The 20373-nt window shown below is 57.9% G+C and overlaps 1 protein-coding gene across 1 annotated transcript in view; it reads left to right on the forward strand.

The window, feature by feature from the left end:
• MYO7A (myosin VIIA) overlaps positions 1-20373 on the forward strand; it is a 79451-nt gene that overhangs the window by 51004 nt on the left and 8074 nt on the right. Inside the window, exons 23-42 of the mRNA XM_033121317.1 lie at positions 43-252; positions 639-842; positions 1065-1241; positions 1698-1787; positions 3129-3256; positions 5377-5503; positions 6241-6360; positions 6867-7040; positions 7925-8152; positions 9468-9638; positions 10749-10866; positions 11588-11714; positions 12925-13094; positions 14029-14219; positions 14887-15011; positions 15696-15853; positions 16788-16941; positions 18262-18417; positions 18959-19064; positions 20180-20293. Coding sequence (XP_032977208.1) covers positions 43-252; positions 639-842; positions 1065-1241; positions 1698-1787; positions 3129-3256; positions 5377-5503; positions 6241-6360; positions 6867-7040; positions 7925-8152; positions 9468-9638; positions 10749-10866; positions 11588-11714; positions 12925-13094; positions 14029-14219; positions 14887-15011; positions 15696-15853; positions 16788-16941; positions 18262-18417; positions 18959-19064; positions 20180-20293 — 3048 coding nt within the window. The remainder of the gene's footprint in view (positions 1-42; positions 253-638; positions 843-1064; positions 1242-1697; positions 1788-3128; positions 3257-5376; positions 5504-6240; positions 6361-6866; positions 7041-7924; positions 8153-9467; positions 9639-10748; positions 10867-11587; positions 11715-12924; positions 13095-14028; positions 14220-14886; positions 15012-15695; positions 15854-16787; positions 16942-18261; positions 18418-18958; positions 19065-20179; positions 20294-20373) is intronic.

Here is a 20373-nt window from a genome sequence, read left to right on the forward strand (position 1 = left end):
GCTCCCTGAAGCTGCCTCCTCTGTATCACCCTCGCCTCCCAGGAGCGCTTGGCCCAGCTGGCTCGGGAGGACGCAGAGAGAGAGCTGAAGGAAAAGGAAGAGGCTCGGCGGAAGAAGGAGCTCCTGGAGCAGATGGAGAGGGCCCGCCACGAGCCCATCAATCACTCAGACATGGTGGACAAGATGTTTGGCTTTCTGGGGACTTCAGGCGGCCTGCCAGGCCAGGAGGGACAGGCACCTAGTGGCTTTGAGGTACCAGGCTGGGGACGGGGACTGGGGATAGCCCCAGTGCAATGGCCCTCCCTCTTCTTGTGCCCCTTTGTATTAAAGTCCACCTGGTCCCCTCTGAGGAGAGGGAGCAAAGAGGACCTGAGCAAGGGGCCAAAGGTCCCAGGCCTTGTCCGGCCACACAGTCATGTGACCTTATGTCAGTCACTGTCCGCCTCCAGGCCACTCACAAACTTTTATTCATTTGTATATTGAGGACCTACCGTGCACCGGGCTCTGTCTGGATAGTGAAGAGGATGAACCCAGGCCACCCTTGTGGAGGAAGAGCTGGCCCCTCAGGGACAGGTTGGGGGACTGCAGCCCGGCCCTGAGTCTGCCCCCATGGCAGGGACCCCCTCTCATCTCCTCAGGACCTGGAGCGCGGGCGCAGGGAGATGGTAGAAGAGGACCTGGACGCAGCCCTGCCCCTGCCGGATGAGGATGAGGAGGACCTCTCAGAGTATAAATTCGCCAAGTTCGCTGCCACCTACTTCCAGGGCACGACCACACACACCTACACCCGGCGGCCACTCAAGCAGCCGCTACTGTACCATGACGATGAGGGCGACCAGCTGGTGAGGGCTGGGGCTGTGCTGGCAGTGTAGGTACTGAGGTGGCGGGTCCCTGGTGGGCAGATCCAGGGCTGACTTAACCCAGCCCCCAGCCGAGGAACACGGTGGGTACACAGTGGCCCTCCGTTGGGCTTCTCCAGCCCTCTCCCAACCCCCCAGGTTCCTTCGATGGCTTTAGCTATCTCCTGGGCTTGGGCATTCTAACTCGCGTGGCTCTGCCCCCAGGCGGCCCTGGCAGTCTGGATCACCATCCTCCGGTTCATGGGGGACCTCCCAGAGCCCAAGTACCACACGGCCATGAGTGACGGCAGCGAGAAGATCCCTGTGATGACCAAGATTTATGAGACCCTGGGCAAGAAGACGTACAAGAGGGAGCTGCAGACCCTGCAGGGCGAGGGTGAGGTGAGGCCCCGGTGCCCCCCAGCCGATGTCCCTCCCAGGACAGTGGGCAGGGCTGCCTGGCACCCCCAGTCTCAGGGTGCAGAAGAAGCATCCTAAAATTTGCCTCTGCCTCACCTCCTCAACTGCCCGCTCTCCTCTGTCTACTCATGGAAACAAATGTCTGAGCGTTTTGTAAACTGTAAAGTGCTGCCACGAGTGAGTGAGGCCACGTGGCAGAGCAGACGGGCTTTGCAGAACCAGTGCTAATACTGATGCATTGGGCAGGCCACTGCCCTTCTCTGAGTCTCCGTTTTCCCATCTGTCACTTTTCTGGTGCAGGGAGGTGGGAATGTGGGGAGCCTCCCTCATACACGTTAGCGTGGCAGTAAGACACTTCTTCAGCCGTAGCCCCATTGTCCACTCTCTCATCATCACTTTGGGCCCGATCACTTGACCCTGATCCCCATCGATCCTCAGGTCCAGCTCCCTGAGGGGCAGAAGAAGAGCAGCGTGAGGCACAAGCTGGTGCACTTGACCCTGAAGAAGAAGTCAAAGCTGACCGAGGAGGTTAGAGCAGACCCTGGGCTGCCTTCGGTGGCCCAGGCTGGGACAAGCCTGGTCTTGGGACCTACGGGGTCTGGGACGCTGGCAGCAGCATAGAGGGTGATCGGGAAGACAGGGAGAGGGCAGTGAGCTCAGGCTGAGGCCATGTCAGGAAGGGCTTCTCAGGGGAGGAGACCTGAGAGCTGGGGAGGGCTGGTGACAGATAGTGAGAGGAAGGACATTTCCTGCCAGGGCATGGACACATTGAGTTTGACAAAAGGACCTTTCTGTGGAATGAGAGCCCATGGGCATTAACACTATTGATTGGTTTGAATGCATGGATTTAGTCTTGTTGCCTTTTCTGGGCACCACCCTGGTCCTGTGCACCAGGATTGTCCAGGCTGGGAGGGCAGACAGACACAAACAAGGCATTACAGAGCGGGGTGCCTGGCTCCCCCATTCCCCTACATGTGCACACACCAGTCCTTCTGCCTAAAATTCCTCTTCTTCTCTGCCTGGGGGGTCACCTCCTCCAGGAAGCTTCCTTGAACCCCGCTACAGCCATCAGACTTCTCCTTGGGGCTTCCACAGCCAACTTTGCCTGTGCCCTTGTCCTGTTCCCCATCTGAGGCTTGAATCCAGTCTTGCAATCACGTAGCCAGACTCGAATCCCACCTTTGCCCCTGAGTATCTGAGACACCCAGGGAAGAAAACGCCCATTCCATGGGTTCCTGGAGGGATGGCACAAGATGATGGCTGTGGGTGCTCAGTAGGTGTGAGGGCCTCCCACACCTCTCCCAGCTGTAGGGGCACGCTCCCGCCACTCACCTTCTCAGTCACTCTGCGTCTCTGGGCAAGGCACAGGGCTGGCATTGTGGGCTGTGTGGGACCAGAGAGGAGAAATGCAGCTGTAAGAACCTGGGCCAGGTGCTGTTCCCATAGAAGGGCCAGGGCATGGTGATGGGTGATGGTGACTGGGGAGTACTCTGGTGTCAGAGTTGGGGGTGGCGGACCCCCCCATGGAGAGATAGGGGTCCCGCCAGGAGTGGGAGGAGCAGGTCCCTATTCTAGCTGAAAGGGCTTTTCTGGGGTAGAGGGTGGGGATACGGTGTCAAGGAGCCTTATCCCCAGAAGTGGGTGCCACCAGGCCAGTGCTCCCAGCTCTGTGGGTCAGTCATTGATCTAATGTCTGTTTTGCATGGGGTGGAATGTGACAGGACTTGGGGGTGTGACAGTGCTGGGAGCCAGCTCTTCTGGGCACTCCCAGGATTCTGCTCTCGGGAGCAGTGGGCAGACTCAAGCACCAGGCAGGGCCCCTCACTTCACCCTCCCCAGGCCCAGTCTTCTCCCCTCCCTGTGGCCCAGGTGACCAAGAGGCTGCATGACGGGGAGTCCACGGTGCAGGGCAACAGCATGCTGGAGGACCGGCCCACCTCCAACCTGGAGAAGCTGCACTTCGTCATTGGCAATGGCATCCTGCGGCCAGCGCTCCGGTCAGCGGTGAAGGGCAGGGGTGCAGGGGGTGGTGGCTGGCTGGGCGGCACCCCGCGTTTCCTGGAGTGCAGCCCTGAAAGGCTTTTGGTGGCTGAGCTGTGGCTCTGTCACCTTAACAACAGATTAAGCCAAATAGCCCTAGGTTTGGTTCTGCTGCTGGCTAGTTGTATGACTTTTGAGTTATTTCATCTCTGTAAGTCTCAGTTTCTTCATCTGTAAAAGGGTAATAATAATAGGACCTGCCTCCTAGGCTTGTGGGCAGATAAAACTATGGAAACGAACCCAGGAGGCACTCAGTAAGCGGTAGCTATTGTTACCATTATCTGGCGGGCATTTGCTGTGTTAACCCCATCCCTGCCAGCTCACCGTCAGTGCCCCCGACCCAGGGCCATGGGCAGGGTTCCCGTGCTCAGCATGCCTGGAATCCGGACAGTGCCTCCTTCCAGGAGAAGTTCACTTCAGGCCCCTGGAGTGTTGGGGGGAGTTGGGATGGTTCAGGAGGTACCAGGAGCAATTAAAGAATCAGCTCTGCTAGGTCAGTGGAGGGAAAACATAGGCTTTCTGACAACTCTGCACAGGACGGTCGTTAGGAGAGCTGATCCCGTGAAGCTGTGTATGCTGGCTGGGAGGGCAGCAGGATGGGGTGGCTGGGGGGAAGGTTGAGCCCCATTTTACCCATGGGAAAACGGAGGTTCTGAGAGGGGAGAGACTTGCCCAGGGCTCACTAGCCTTCCAGACCACCTGCCTTGCTGCCGGGCCTGCTCTCATTGCTCCTCGAGGTCAGTTACTATCAGAGATGGTCACAGTAACCAGGGTTACCTGCCTCCAAGAAGAAAAGGTAGCCATCCAAGGTGTGGTTAAGGGGCAAGAATGTGCCTCCCAATTATCTCACCATCAGACCTAAAGTGGTCACTTCTAGAGAACATGGTGCCAGGCAGGAGCCCTGGACCAAGAACCGGAAGGCTGGGGTTGACTCCCTGAGGTACTAAGGCTGACCCCTCCCTTCTCTTGGTCTCAGTCTTTCCATCCAAAAAAATGACCGGGGTCGGGGGCTCCCAGCTGCAGGTGACAAAGTTTGCACCGATCTGTGACAAAGATGGGAAAATAAGGATGTTTCTAAAGCTAAATTTGATTTATTTAAAGGACTGTTCTTTGTTTTGAGATTTCATCCCTCCTACTTTTTGAATATTAAAATTATCTTTGTTTTATGAAATGATGATGATGTAGAAAGTGGGCTGGTTGTGTGTGTGTGTGTGGGGGGGGGGTGTTTTAAATGTCCTTAGTTGTCATGATAAAAAGTTAGTAACCTCCAGAATTTATTTTGAAAACGCACTGACCCACCTGTCACACTGGGGAGCCCCTGAATTAGTCCCTTCTCGAGGGAGGACAAGGAGGACCCTGGTGGTCACTTCATCATAGTGGGTTCTGCTCTTGGCCCTGAACAGGCAGGCGATGGATAATAACTGTGCTGGCATTGATTGAGGGTTTACTGCGCTAGGTGCTTTATAAGCCTTGGCTCATTTTTCTTCACAGCAATCCTGTTATTTCCCTTTAAAATGAAAGCAAAAAACTACCTTCATTGCTTTAATCTGATTACAAAACGGATACATGGCCACTTACATTTCAAACATTTTGGAAATGTATCAAGATTTCATCCCCCTGGAAAAACTCCCCAGATGTTTTTGTTGTTTCCGTTCTGCCAGTTGCATTAGTAAAACCTGTTACCTGCTGCCATGACCATGGGCTGCGCTCAGAGAAGTGAACTAACCTGCTGGGGCCACCCAGCCGGTGAGGGAAGAGGCAGGGGCGGAACCTGTGCTTCTCACCAAAGTGGTCTCCAGTGGCTGTGGCTGCTGTGCCCCAGAGCAAGATACACCGCACCCCCCAGATCATGGGGCTCCGGCCATGGATCTGGATTGGAGTCAGGAAAGTGCTTTATGCCTGATGAGCCCGTCTCCAACACAGACCCTAGCCCAGCCTTCCCTACTTTGCCCCACTCCACCTCCTCCTGGGTGGTGTTGGGCAAGTAGGAGAGGGCAGCATATGTGTCCCACCTGCTGCAGGGAGGGAGGCTTTTCTTCTGAGGCAGCCTCCCTTCCATGCTTCCCCACCTACCTAGGGATGAGATCTACTGCCAGATCAGCAAACAGCTCACCCACAACCCCTCCAAGAGCAGCTACGCTCGGGGCTGGATCCTTGTGTCTCTCTGCGTGGGCTGCTTCGCCCCCTCTGAGAAGTTTGTTAAGGTAGGGCAGGCACCAGGCCTCCTGGGGTGGGAAGGGGAGCCGGGCCGTGTCCCCAGCATGGTGGGGAGAGAGCAGGGGAAGAAGCTCAGAGGGGCTTGGGAACGAGGCCCCACCAGGGTCACCTCTTCTCAGGCCTCACAGCCTTTCACCAGGCCTATCTTCCTGGCCCCTCCTGCCAGGCACGCAGCATTTCATGCTATCCTCCCCTCAGCCTATTTTATTTATGAGGAGACTGAGTTTAACAGAAATGTCTCCTGTGCCCTCTACATACTGTCTTGGAGCAGGCACTTTAGTTCATCTCGCCACTCTCTTGACGGCTCTCAGTGCCAGGCTCTGGGTGCTATGGCCACAGAGGCAGAGCAGGTGCCAGCAGGACCAACCCGGCTGGTCAGTGCTGTGAGGAGGAAAGCGGTTGCCCAGTTGGTCAGGAGGAGTCAGCGGGGTGGGCCCTGGAGGAGGAGCAACAGCTCAGCTAGGTGAAGAGCGGGTACGGTGTGTGGGGTGAGGCGACACGGGGCTGGGCTGTGCTGGCCTCGCCGAGCTGAGGTACAGGGACTGGATTCTGAGGGCAGCCAGGAGCCATGGAGAGCAGAGGAGGGACGTGGGCAGACGTGCCCTGAGGAGCAGGTCCTAAGTGTGGGTGGAGGCCCTGGAGGCAGGAGACCTGCCGAGCTGCCCTGCTGGTCCAGGTGGGGGAGGCCGGAGCGGGGTGCCCTCATCTGGTCCTCTCTCTGTAGTACCTGCGGAACTTCATCCACGGGGGACCCCCGGGCTACGCCCCGTACTGTGAGGAGCGGCTCAGGAGGACCTTCGTCAATGGGACACGGACACAGCCGCCCAGCTGGCTGGAACTGCAGGTGTGGCCCCCGGCCCCCCGAGTGTGTGTGTGTGTCCCTGCTTTGGGATTCTGTGTTTCTTCAAGCACCCACCAAGTTCTGGAATCCCAGGCCTATTGGGACGGGAAAGCCCGCAGTGGATGATGGACTCTGCTGGCTTTATGGTCACAATGACTTGGACCGGGTGTTGTTCCCTCCATATCTCTATGGTTTTACTGACAGCATGGCAGTAGCAATACTCATGTCACAGGGTCTTGTGATAGTTTTGTGACATGAGGGCAGAAGCCCCTGGCATGTGGCAGTGCCAACCTCCCAGCCCCAATGCTCTGGCTCAGGGACCATGGACGTCCTATTGGGGTGATGGGCACCTGTGACCAGGGAAAGGCAATGAACGTCCCGGTGGGATGCTGGGGTCTGGGGGCTCTGGAGCAGCTCCAACCCCATAGGGAGCAGGGAGTCAGAAGCACAGAGGGGTGAGCTGGTCTGCAGCGAGAGGATTCCTACAAACCCTTTTTGGTCACTTTCAGGCCACCAAGTCTAAGAAGCCCATTATGTTGCCCGTGACATTCATGGATGGGACCACCAAGACCCTGCTGACAGACTCGGCCACCACGGCCAGGGAGCTCTGCAACGCGCTTGCCGACAAGATCTCCCTCAAGGACCGCTTCGGGTTCTCTCTCTACATTGCCCTGTTCGATAAGGTATGGCCTGCCCTGCAGTGCCTCGTCCTGGCACTGCTCTGAGCTGCCAACCGGCTTCCAGCCCAGTGCTGCCACCTATTGGCTCAGGTGACCTGCGCGGTTACTCGGCTTCCAGGGCCTCTCTGTTAGCAGGTAGTAACCCTGGCTCTGGCCAACTCCTTTTTGGAGTGCTCTTGAATCCCTAACGAAAAATCCAACAGTACAGTGTAGACTGAAATCCAGAGCTCACGTCAGTCATGCAGCGAGGTGAAGTCAGTCCTCGCCTGATGCCAGAGAGAACACAGCAGACAGGCTGCAGGGGCACGCAGCCACTTGGCTCTCTGAGATAGTTTTCTCATTTACAAATGAGGATATAGTTCCTCGTCAGGTTGCTATGGTAGTTTCTTCGCACTCCTTAGTGACTACCTGGTACCTGGAATGTGTGCATTCCCCGCACCTCCAGGCTGGAGCCCTCTCTGTGGAGCTGGACCAGGGGGTAGGTGATTTCCCTCTACACCCAGCAACATCACGCACAGCAGAGGTGCCCCCACCCTGCAGGTCCAGGGGCAGAACCACATTGTCCAGCAGTTTGCCTGGATTTTCCTCCCCTACAGATAGGGGAAACACTCCCCTTGTGTTTCCAGTGACCACTTGTCCGTTGGTGTCACAAAAGGCTTACATTAGGAAATGGGAACTCCCGTGTAGCCATGTCCGCTCACAGCAATGGCTGGTATCCAGGGGTCCCATGCTGACCTGCCTCCTCAGGGACCTGGGCACCTCCCTGCCTCTTTCTGACCCTGAGCTTTGCATCCAGATGAGAACAGTTGGCACAGCTGATGGCTCTTTGTAGTCCTTCCCTGCCTGTTCACCTTTCCGCTGGGTGACCTCCAGCCCTGTGCCCACAGGTGTCCTCCCTGGGCAGTGGCAGTGACCACGTCATGGATGCCATCTCCCAGTGTGAGCAGTATGCCAAGGAGCAGGGCGCCCAGGAGCGCAATGCCCCGTGGCGCCTCTTCTTCCGCAAAGAGGTCTTCACGCCCTGGCACAACCCCTCGGAAGACAATGTGGCCACCAATCTCATCTACCAGCAGGTGGTGCGAGGGGTCAAGTTTGGGGAGTACCGGTGTGAGAAGGTGAGTGCAAGCGAATCTTCTGGCTGAGCTTGCCTGGCTCACAGCCGCCTGCTTTCCGAGTTTGGGCTGCGTGTTGCTGTGTGTGACCCACCCACCATCAGCTAACAAGGAGCTTAGCCTGACTGAGGCCAGCATGATCCAGGCTCCTCCTGGATGTCTCACTACAAACAGGAGCAAGGGCTTTGAAGAACAGCCTGTGTCCTGCCAGTGGAGGGTGTTCTGACACTGCGGTGGTGATTGTGCCCGGTACAGAGGACATGCTTCAAAGCTTGTATTGTTCTGAGTTAGTCTAGAACACTCTGCTCTAAGGGAGTAGGAGATCCACTCATTTAGACCAGAGTTTGCAAATGCGTATCCTTTTATCTCTTTCTGCGGACAGGAGTGGTGTGGCGGTTTTGTTTTTGATGATGGTGATGATGGTTCTCCTGACACGATTCTGTTGGTGATTATGATGGAGGAAGCAGGATGGAGATGATGGAAATGAAGGGGACGGGTGGTGGTGGTGGTGTAGCCATCGTGGAGGGAGTGATGACGATGGCGTTGGTGACATTAGTGGTGGTGACAGTGGTGTCGTTGGGGACAGCGGCGGTGGTGGCGGTGGTGATAATGGTGGTGGTAAGCTGAGGCTCAGGCAGAATGTATTAGTACAGCCACATCAGCTGCTAACACTCTGAAGTACTTTGGACTAGTTGGGAAATATCTGCTGCCTTCAAGGCACCCGAGAGCCTTTCTCTAATGCCCCTGCTCCCAGAGCCTGGGGAGCTCCGGGCAGGCATCACGGGGGCTGCCATGCACCAGCCGCAAGCAAACAAGGGACAGACGCCCAGTGCCCACCTGACTCCATGAGGCCTCTGCACTATAGCCTATGGGTTGTGCAATACTTGACTGTCCGCAGGGGGTGTAGCGATGGTGATGGAGTAGGGAATGGTGATGCATTCCTCTCACAGTGGTACCCAGTGTCCAGTGGTACCCAGGTCCCCCGCTGTCAGGGCTGTTCTTTCCCTTTCTCACGTTTGTCAGCCCCTGTTGCTATCTCACTGGGCCAAGGGGGTAGTGGCTGACCCATTACTGATGGGCTGGCCGGTCTTTCTGGGTCAGCTCGGCTGCCCCTGATGCTGACGGGACCCAAGAGTGTGGCCCTGCCTCGTGGTTTCACCAAGCAGACAAGAGCTCCTGGTAAATGAGTGAGAGCACAGGGCCCGGAGGCCGGGGTCTGAGAGCTACAGGAGGCAGGGGCCGGGGGGCTGTGGCGGTCTGGAAGGGCTTCCCAGAAGCTGTGTGAACGAGATCACACACCCCCTGCACCCCATCCTAGGAGGATGACCTGGCTGAGCTGGCCTCCCAGCAGTACTTTGTGGACTACGGCTCCGAGATGATCCTGGAGCGCCTCCTGAGCCTCGTGCCCACCTACATCCCCGACCGCGAGATCACGCCCCTGAAGACGCTTGAGAAGTGGGCCCAGCTGGCCATTGCTGCCCACAAAAAGGTAGGAGGACTGGCAGGGGTCTGCCACGAGACCTGGGCCAAGGACTAAGCATCTGGGCAATCAAAGGAGTCACAGCTCTCACCTGACGTGTCTGTCCATGGGCTCCCGGGGGCACAGGATGGCAGCCTTTCTCCACCATGGACATCAGTTCACTCATCTTGTTATCTGCTCTGGGCAGGTGCCAGGGACACAGCCATGGGTCACATCCAGTCATGGTTCAGGGGTCCTGGGGGTCCCCACTTCTGGTCTTGCACAGGGGCTTACCAGAGCGACAGCTCAGGAGTTGGTGCATGCTGGAGGAGCTTCTAGGAGAGGCACCCTCCTTTCGCCTACAAGAACTCTGGCCCAACCTCCTGCCTGGGGAACTTTGGGTACAGGCCCCCTCGACCTCCTTGCTTGAGGCCCCAGGCACATAACCAGCCCTGAGTAGCTCCCTTCCAGGCTAAGGAACTGCCAAGTACAGCAGAGGTGTCCTGGTGGGGGAGAGTGTGGGAGACCCTAGCTGCTGGAAGGGACCCCCAGGCCTCCCATCTCTGGGCCCTGGTTGTCTAAGAGCAGAATCATCTTTGCACACAAGTTGCCAGAAAGCTTGACAAATCAGCTGTATCGAACCCCCTCACCACATAGCGTCTTCCCACTCAGCTCTTTGCCTTCTCTGGTGAGCTGTCCACAAGCCTCCATCCTTCCCTGAAGGCTCCCTGCTTGCACCCCCTCTATATCTAGGCGTGGCTCAGCCCCAAGGCCCTGCCCTCCCTTCCACCCCTCAGTCTCTCTCTCCTTGGCAATCTCCTCTCCATTACACCCTGTCAGCTGCCATTGCCTGTCCATTCCCTGCACCTGTGCTGGCGACAATTGTAATTCTTTACTCTGCTGAATTGAGAGCTCCATATGGGTGGGCCCCATGTTTCCTCAGTCAGTGCTCACTGATGTTGAGTAAGAGGCAGGCAAGTGATGGGGTGGGGGGGTGCTGATGGGATGGGGCGAGGCCGTGCTGTACAGGAGGGCACCGGAGCCCGGGGTGGCTTCCAGCCTGGGGGCAGGGATGTTTGATTTGCAGACAGAGCATGTATGATGTCTTTTTGTGCCCTGTTCCTGTCTGTCCCCCTCCAGGCAATTTATGCCCAGAGGAGAACTGATTCCCAGAAGGTCAAAGAAGATGTGGTCAATTATGCCCGCTTCAAGTGGCCCTTGCTCTTCTCCAGGTTTTATGAAGCCTACAAATTCTCAGGTACCCCCAGGCCTCCTGCCTTGATGCACTCCCCCCACTGTCACTCCACGACTCCAACTCACAGCAGGGGGAGAGGATGGCCTGAGCCAGGTGCCCCAGCCAGCCAGCCTCTTGCCTGCGGGGCTGCTTGGTCTCTCCAGGCCAGTGCGCTGAGTGGGTCCTGCCTCCTGCAGTCTAGCTGGGCTCTGTCGCACATAGTAGGTGCTCCACGGCATACTAGGTTGAACTGAATGAGTGTTGAGATCATTAAAGCACCTACAGAAGAGGGTGGCCCAGAGTACGGGCTGGGCTGACTGTGAAGCTGAGAGTGGAGTGGCTGACATGAGCCCACACAGGCCATTAGTTCAGCCATCCCTCGGGCTGTCACTTTGGGGTACCTGCTCCGTGCCAGGCCCCGTGCTGGTGCGGGGCTTCACAGAATCACCAGGTATCAGGCTGGAGGGAACCTTGGGGTTGGGTTAGCCCAAGCCCTCCCCACACCCCACCTCCCTGCAGGGCAGGGACGTGGCAGGGATGGACTCACACCCAGAGTCTTGGTTTCAGCACCCTCTTCCCACCACGCACTGGGTTTGGGCTTTCAGGGAGGCGGTGCTCGCTAAAGCTCAGTTTCCCCATCTGTAAAATGGAGATCCGTATCCCCTCCACCCTGGTGGTTGTGAGGATGGGGAGCGCTGTGCGTGGGCGGGGGAGGCCTCCCTCTCAGGGCCTCGCTCTGCCCCAGGCCCCATTCTCCCCAAGAACGACGTCATCGTGGCCGTCAACTGGACGGGCGTCTACTTCGTGGACGAGCAGGAGCAGGTGCTCCTGGAGCTGTCCTTCCCCGAGATCATGGCTGTGTCCAGCAGTAGGTGAGTCCCAGCCCCCCACACCCCCCAGGGCGGAGAAGGGAGACAGTGAAGCTGCAGAGACCCTGGCAGGTGTGGGACTCACGTGCGGCGTCCTGACTCAGCCCGGTCTGACAGGAGGAGCAGCAGGTGGGGGCACAGACAGACAGATGGGGAAGGAGAGGGCGCCCGGGGCTTTCCTATGGGTCACGAGGCCTCTGAGGGGGCGCTCCGGATCACGGAGGACGTCCCGAGGCGAGAGGCACGCGGTGGCCTCTCGGGGTCACGCGTCATCGCGCAGTTTGTGCTGCACTGTGCCTCCCCCCTCACAGGGATGGAGGGGGGTCTTGCAGTGGATTAACGGTTCTGAGATGGGTGTGGGGCGTTAGGACAGTCGGGAGCCGTCGAGGGTGTACAGACAGAGCCTGGCCTGGGATTCAGGGGCCTGGTGGACTCATCTCCACATCCTCATCCCCAAAATAGAGGTCTTAATACTTTCCTCGATAGCAGTGGTGAGGAATGCATGCAACCTTCAGTAGGTAAGTTCTCTGTAAACTGAAAAGTGCAGTGCACCTGGGAGTAAGGGTCGGGGTAGGTTCCTGGGATAGACTGGCGTTCTCAGCAGCACTATCCGGGGCTTGTAGGAGTGTCTCTGGGCTCTGTCCCATGTGGGCCAGGGTTGGGCCGTGACCAGCTCTGAGCAGGCACGTGCCAGGCACAAGGTATGCAGTGGTGACAAGATAGTCCTCGCCCTTTTGAAGCTTCAGTTGAGAGAGGAGATGAGTATTGAACAGGCCATGTTAAAGCAGGACTCGTGTGATGAGGGCTATGGGATAGCAGGGAGGGCTTCCTGGAGGAAAGGGTATCTAAGCTGAGACCTAGAGGGTGAGTAAGAATTAGGCAGCAAAGGGGAAGTGAGCTGGGTCCTGCAGGCCTCCCTCTGAGCATGTGTGACCTTGGCTGGGCCATGTGTGACTCAGGCTGAGCTTTATCTGACTTGGGCCGAGTCTCACCCTGGCCGGGCTGCATCTGACTGGGCTGGCCTTACTCTCCTTCAGGCAGTGCCGTGTCTTGCTCTCGCTGGGCTGTGTCTGACTGGGCTGGCCTTGCTCTCCTTCAGGGAGTGCCGTGTCTTGCTCTCGCTGGGCTGCTCTGACCTGGGCTATGCTGCGTCTCACTCGGGCTGGGCAGGACTGACCCCGGCTGGGCCCTGTTCTCCGTGTTGGTCCTGCAGGGGCGCCAAACTGACAGCCCCCAGCTTCACGCTGGCCACTATCAAGGGGGATGAGTACACCTTCACCTCCAGCAATGCCGAGGACATCCGTGACCTAGTGGTCACCTTCCTGGAGGGGCTCCGTAAGAGGTCTAAGTACGTGGTGGCCCTGCAGGACAACCCCAACCCTGGTGAGTGGCTCCTGGCATGGGCTGCCAGGCACTGGTGGGTCAGGGGATATCGGGCAGATCACACACCTTCGCTGTAACCTGGTGTTCAAGGCTGCTAGGACCTGTTACCCATCTTTCCCCAGGCACCCTTGACTCCAGCTGGACCAAATAGCCAAACTGTGTGCCTTCCGTCTGTACTCTTTGTGCAATCTTCCCCTCTCTCTCTTCCTCCATAGTTAATACTTCCTTCCTCTTCAATACTTATTACCTGTCACCTTCTCCAAGTGAGATCAGAGGTTCCTCCTCAAGTGTTCTCCAAATACCCACCATCTTTAAATGATGGCAGCAATAACAGTTACCCTGACGGGCCATCCCCTGGGCCTCCTGGACCCTGGGCAGAGCGGTAAAAAGAGAGAGATAGGAAATGGATCCTGCCCTCAGTGGGGACAGGGTGGAAACAGTGACATCCCTGTGACAGTGCAGTGGCCAGGGAAGTGCAGAGGCTGTGGGAACCCGGAGGAGAGGCCCCAGGCAGCCGGGGTTCAGGGAGGAATGTGTGTGAGTGAGTGTTTGAGGCAGAGAGGAGTGCAGGACCAAGCACAGAGGCTGGGGACTGCAGAGGGATGGGTTGGCCTGGGATGGGTGAGGTGAGGGAGAGGGGCAAGAAGTGAGGTGGAGCAGCCAGGGAGGCCAGCTCACAACAGGCCTACGAGCAGTCAGGGAGAGTGGGCGTTCTCCTAAAGGCAATGGGGAGCCACAGAAGGCTTTGGGGCAAGGGAGTGGCCCGCTCCGATGCCTGTGTCTGAGTGGGGGCCTGTGGCAGGGTGAGGGCAGGGTGACCAGTGAGCAGACACGAGTGGGACAGGGCTTTAGTTCTCTGGTGGGGAGGGGCGGCTGACCGGTCATCAACCCAAATAAAGATGTTCCAACCCGGCCTCTCTCTTCTGCCTCCCAGCGGGCGAGGAGTCTGGCTTCCTCAGCTTTGCCAAGGGAGACCTCATCATCCTTGACCATGACACAGGCGAGCAGGTCATGAACTCGGGCTGGGCCAATGGCATCAATGAGCGGACCAAGCAGCGTGGGGACTTCCCCACGGACTGTGTCTATGTCATGCCCACTGTCACCCTGCCACCGCGGGAGATTGTGGTATGTGGCTTGGGGGTGGCAGATGGATGGGAAGCTCCCCGGGACCCCTGTTTGTCTTCTTCTCATGTCTGTAAAATGGAGTCAGGGATGACAATGGATTCATGGTCTACAGCTTCTGTGAAGATGATCTGGGGGCCTTGCGGGGCCACAAACTTAAAGTTGGGGCAACTGTCAGACCTGTACCAGATGGAGAAGAGCCTAGAAGCTGCATCAGATGAGGAACTGCCCAGTGGTGGGAGATGGAAGGCGGGGGAGGAGCATCACCTTGTTCTGACTGAAAGGACAGTGAGGGCAGAGCTGGGAAGAGAGGTCCTGGTTCTTCCAGAGCTGCCTGGAGCGCAGCTGCCTGAGAGTCCAGCTTTCTAGGCAGCCCCTGAGCCAGGCTCTGTTCACTGGGAAGTTCTCACACGTGTCCCCATGCCTTGTCCAAGCTTTCGGACTAACCCAACCTGGTTCGGACACAGGGCATCAAGGGAAGGGTCCTGAGCCCAGCATGATGGCGGCAGCATTAACTTCAGAGGTCGATGGAAGAAAAGGGGCTCCCAGGGTCAGAATGGAGCACAGTGTGCACCCCAGCCCCAGAAGGGAAGGCTCCAGGCTTCACTATGTTCACTCCACGGGCCCCCAGCGGAAAGCTGACCTTATTCCCCCATCTCTCGGTCTCTAGGCCCTGGTCACCATGACCCCGGATCAGAGGCAGGACGTTATCCGGCTCTTGCAGCTGCGAACGCCAGAGCCCGAGGTGCGCGCCAAGCCCTACACGCTGGAGGAATTTTCCTATGACTACTTCAGGTGACAGGGAAAGGGGAGAGGGGGCCCCAGTATGGTGAGCTGCAGGCTTCTGTGATTCTCTCTGGTAGCTAGACAGGGTTACTTGTTATGTCCCCACCTGTGAGCAGGGGCTGGATCAGAGGGAGCCCAAGGGCCATTTCTGTCTGAGATGACCCCTCTCGAGTTGTGTCATCTTATCCTTCATGTAAGAGATTATGACTGTGCCCACCCCAGGAGGGGTCCTGGGCACTCACAGCTCCTAGTCCTGGAGGGGAGACAGGCACAAAACCAGGCAGCTGTGATTCTGTGTGCCCAGTGCTGGGATGGGGCTACTGCGGACAGAAGATAGCGTTTCTGGAGGAGGTGGCATCTGAGTTGAGCTGGGCAGGGGGTGACGTGGGTGGAAGAGTGCTGCAGGCAGCACGTGCCAAGGCGGGAGCAGAGAGAGCAGAGGGGAGCCTGGGCGAGGAAGCTGGGGGAGGTGGGGACAGGGTTGGCTGGGGCACAGCCAGCTGAGCGTGTCTCCGTCTTCCAGCTGAGAAGTTAAGGCCCAGGGTGGGCTGGTGACCTACCTACCCCAGGTCCACGCAGTGCAGAAGGGAAGCGCGGAGCCTGTGCCCCACGCTCAGCCTCCAGGCACAGGGAGCATGGGGATGAGGTCTCACAACCTGGGTGTCAGTGCTGACTGTCCCCGTGCCGCGTTAGGCCGCCACCCAAGCACACGCTGAGCCGCGTGATGGTGTCCAAGGCCAGAGGCAAGGACCGGCTGTGGAGCCACACCCGGGAGCCGCTCAAACAGGCGCTGCTCAAGAAGATCCTGGGCAGTGAGGAGCTCTCGCAGGAGGCCTGCATGGCCTTCATTGATATCCGAACCCACGAGGGCGGGTGACACAGAGGGTCAGGGCAGGGGCCACTGGCAGGGCATCTCGGGGGATGGGGCCCTGCCTCTAGAGTCTTCATCTAGATGCCTACTTCCTTCCGAGGGCCCAGCTGCGTCCTGGGCAGACGTGGAGGGACGCCAATGGAGTGGCTCCATCCATGCACCCAGCACCTCACCGTGTGCAAGCGGCTGCCTCACCCATAGTCTCCTCTGACCCTGTCATTCAGTTGACAGATGTGTACTGTGCCATGAGCTGGGCCAGGTGTGGCGACAGTGGTGACCTGACCCTGACTCTGGCTCATGGTACTTACAGCTAAGAGAGGAGACATGCTGACTGGGGTCATGCTCTGATGGGGCCGGCAGCACAGTGACCTGACATGGCCTTCGAAGAGGGCAGGGAGGGCTTCCTGGAGGAAGTGGTGTCTAGGTTAAGACCTGAAAACTGAGTAGGCCTTAGCCAGTCAAAGGGGAGAGGGCTGGGGAGTGTTCCAGACAGAAGGAGCAGCATGCACAGAGGCCCCGAGGCAAAACAGAGCACAGCTGTTTCAAGGGCCCAAAATAAGTCAGCACAGCTGGAGGGCAGATTCAAGGAGGGAACCTGAAGATGGGGAGCGGGGGGATGACTCATAAAGGGTTCCCAAGCCCTGTTAAGAAGCTTGAGCTGTGTCCCAAGGCCGTGGGGAGCCACTGGGCAGGGGGTGGCAGTCAGATGAGTGATTTGGACCGTGCACCCTGGTTGCTGTGAGGACTTGGGATGTGGATTGGGGTCCTGAGGAGTGAGGAGAGAGGGTGGGCAGGTCACACCATTTCCTGAGAGAGCAGCCTAAGGAGGCAGGCCCTGGGGGACAGTGTAGCCTCCTGCGTCCCGGGTCTGTGCTGTCCCATCAGCCACGAGCCCTTCCTTGACGGCTACCCACCTGTGCTCAAGTACATGGGCGACTACCCATCCAAGAGGGTGCGCTCCGTCAACGAGCTCACCGACCAGATCTTTGAGGGCTCCCTGAAGGCTGAGCCCCTCAAGGACGAGGTGTACGTACAGATCCTGAAGCAGCTGACCGACAACCACATCAGGTGAGCGGGGGGAGGGGGGGCGGGGGGGCGTGGGGGGAGAGCGGGGGCAGGCCCTGTGCTCACGGCTGAAGGGAGTCTTAAAGGTCATGCACCAGTTGTGACTGGGGGCTCCCTCCCTCTGGAAGCAGCAGCTGGCTCTGCCTGGGAGCTGTCCTTTCTCACTCGGTGCAAGGAGCTGCCCTCAGGCCCCCTCACATTCTAGCTCTGCCTCAAGGATGGTAAACATCCAAGAGGTGGTGACTGCACCCCGAGTCTGTCCTCTTAGTTTCACAGCCCTAGCTCCTAACTTCCTTCCTGTCACTCCCTGCCTGGATCTCCCTCACCCAGCCCAGACTCCACTGTCTGCCTGCAGGTTCAGCTCATGAGCAAACTCTCCATCCTGGCTCCTGCTGAGCTGAGCTGGCTGTCGGTTGGAAGCCCTAGCTGAAAACTCATGGGCTGAAGGCGTTGGGCCCCGGAGGGGATCGCCTGCTCCTCCCTGCTGGGCCAGACCACAGCAGGAGTGGGGAGTCAGGCACAGGCTAGTCTCAGAGCCTGAGAGAAGCCCCGTCATCGCCCCTTAGGCCCAGACCCCCAACTCCCTCCCCATCTTTGTCACTCTCTACATCGCTTACTCAAATCCACCATCGTATCTATCCACCACCACATCTTTTGACATTGACAAACCTTTGTACATGCTGTGTCCACAGCCAGGAAAACCTTTCATCAAATTTGCATATCAGAATTTGTCTCATCCTTCAAAGCCTAGATCAAATGCCACCTCTTCCTAAAAGCCCTCCAAGCTTTCCCCCTCTCAGGCCCAACGAGCTCAGAGCGGTGCCTGAGGCAACCCAGGTGCTTGACTAACTCAGTGCTACTCAAAGAATAGAAGAGTTAAAGAGCTTCTGCCAGAATGTAAATCACACACTGCTTCCCTCATAGGAAAGTCTTGCTAAGAAAAAAACCTTAGCTGAATCAGAGTCCTTGGTGACTAGCTGGTTTTCATTCTGGTATGAGTACTTTGTCTCCATGTGGCTGGTAACTGCGGGCCCTGCAGGAGTTGGCCGACCACACTTAAGGAGGAGGTTGGTGCAAAAGTAATTGCGGTGTTTGCCATTATTTTTAACCTTTTAAACCGCAATTACTTTTGCACCAACCTAACAGCAGTAATTGGATCAGGGAGGTGGGTCCCTGTTGGTCCTCAGGCAGGGGTGGGGGGGGTGTCAGGGCGAGCACGTGCTGCCGTGGCGAGAAGCTGAGGAGTGTGCAGCCACCGGGGGTGCTCAGACCCCTGTGGTTGGCCTGTGGTACCCCTGCTGGACACCGCACCTCTTCCTGCAGGTACAGCGAGGAGCGGGGCTGGGAGCTGCTCTGGCTGTGCACGGGTCTCTTCCCTCCCAGCAACATCCTCCTGCCCCACGTGCAACGCTTCCTGCAGTCCCGCAAGCACTGCCCGCTGGCCATTGACTGCCTGCAGCGGCTCCAGAAAGCCCTGAGGTACGGCAGCCTCCAGGGGCAGAGACAGTGGGCACAGTGCTGGGGGGCAGGTACTGGGATGGGCTCCGCTCACATCGGCTGATAGGGTAAGGCCCTTGGGGATGCGGACATGACCACACAGCAATCGGGGCCCATCCCTGGGGTACCACAGCTGCCAGCTCGACAAAGGCTGCAGTGCCCAGTGCCCATTCTAGATGCAGTTTTAGAGTCTGGTTGCTCGGGAGGCCTCGGTTCATGCCTTCAAGTCCTCTGGGGAGGCAGGCACCTGACTACATTTCAGCTCCGCAAAGCCCACTTGCATCCTTCGCTTCATTGCGTCCCCTGCACAGCCCTATGCGGTGGGTGCTATTAGCATCCCATTGTACAGATGAGCAACTGGAGGCTTGGAGAGGTTAAGCGACTGTCCCCTGGTAGGGAGTGATGGACAGGGATTAGAAGTGGGGTCGGTCTCTCTCCAAAAGTTCCTTCTGTTTTCACTACCCGTGGCCCCATGAACCCAGTGGTTCCTGACTTTGTTCCCACCCTGACCCCTGGTTTTTAGAAATGGGTCCCGGAAGTACCCCCCACACCTGGTGGAGGTGGAGGCCATCCAGCACAAAACCACCCAGATTTTCCACAAGGTCTACTTTCCTGACGATACCGATGAGGTGAGTGAGGGCTGCTGGCTTCTCGGTCCGTGGACGCCCCTGAACGACCAGGCTCCGTCGGGGACAGAGGGAGCAGTGCTGTTGCCTCTCCCCTAGCATCCCCACATTTGCCCTCATTCTCCTGCCCCTCAGTGGAGTCAGGGCTCAGTCAAGAGGCCACAGAGTCCCTGGGTCAGGAACCCTTGGGGTCCTGGTCCAACCTCCAGTCTCCTTGAGCAGCTTCCTTGACAAGGTCCTCCCTCCCTCTTTCTGAGGAGGCTCTGCCTTGGAGGAAAGTACTATCTTCCCCTGAGCTGAACTCTGTGCTGGTGCCACCTACCTGATGCCAGCTGTTCCTGGCACAGGCCTTCCCGGTTGCCCTGAGCCCCCTTTCCTGCAGACCCCTTCCCTCCTCCTCACCTGACCTGATTGGGGGGGTCCTCTCCGCCTTGGTCCCCTGTCCAAAGGTCCTGTTTGTCTTCCCGTCACGCCTGTTCGGTCCGGCTGCCTCTGGATCCCCACGCCTTACCCCATCTCAGCACAGCGTCTCCTTCAGATAAATGAGTCCAACATCAAAATGTTTAGTTTGAAAAGCAGTTTTAAAACTTGTCTGGAGATTAGAGACTCAGAAATGCCACGATAGGATTCCTGTGACAAGGACAGAAAAACTTTCTAAGATCCTTTCCCGTCCCCTTCAGGGGAAGGTGACATAGAGCGGACCCCCCCAACCCTCCTCCCTCATCTAGACTCCCCCAGACTCCAATCCCTTCCACCCCAGTCTGGGCTGCTTCCCCTCTCTCTTTTCTCCTCCCCCTTTCTGGAATTTGCTTTCCTCTTCCTCCAGCCTCTCTCCTTCCAATCTCCCTGTGCTGTCTGTGCTCCCTTGGCCTCTGCCATCACTCATGCTTGTACAGCCAGGCCCGCGTGGAGGGTCGGGGAGGACGTGATCTGGGAACACCCGGGTCGGAGTTGCCTTTTCCTTTTCTTACATGCTGTGCCCAGCTCTGGACCCATGGGGAAGCCCCCATGCAAGAGGAGGAGTGTCTTGCATGGGAGGGGACTCGGTCTAGTTGGAGGCACCGCCAGAGGGTCCCCAGAGGTCCTGCCAGAGCCAAGCGAGCCGCTCCCCTCCCCAGGCCTTCGAGGTGGAGTCCAGTACCAAGGCCAAGGACTTCTGCCAGAACATTGCCTCCCGGCTGCTCCTCAAGTCCTCCGAGGGATTCAGCCTCTTTGTCAAAATTGCAGACAAGGTGGGTGGGGGCTGCCTGCCTGCTGTTGGGTCTGTCTGTTGGGAAATATGCTGGAGCCATAGGAGCTCATGGGCAGCAGG

This window comes from Rhinolophus ferrumequinum, chromosome 11 (assembly GCF_004115265.2).
Source record: "Rhinolophus ferrumequinum isolate MPI-CBG mRhiFer1 chromosome 11, mRhiFer1_v1.p, whole genome shotgun sequence".
NCBI classification, from domain to species: Eukaryota; Metazoa; Chordata; class Mammalia; order Chiroptera; family Rhinolophidae; genus Rhinolophus; species Rhinolophus ferrumequinum.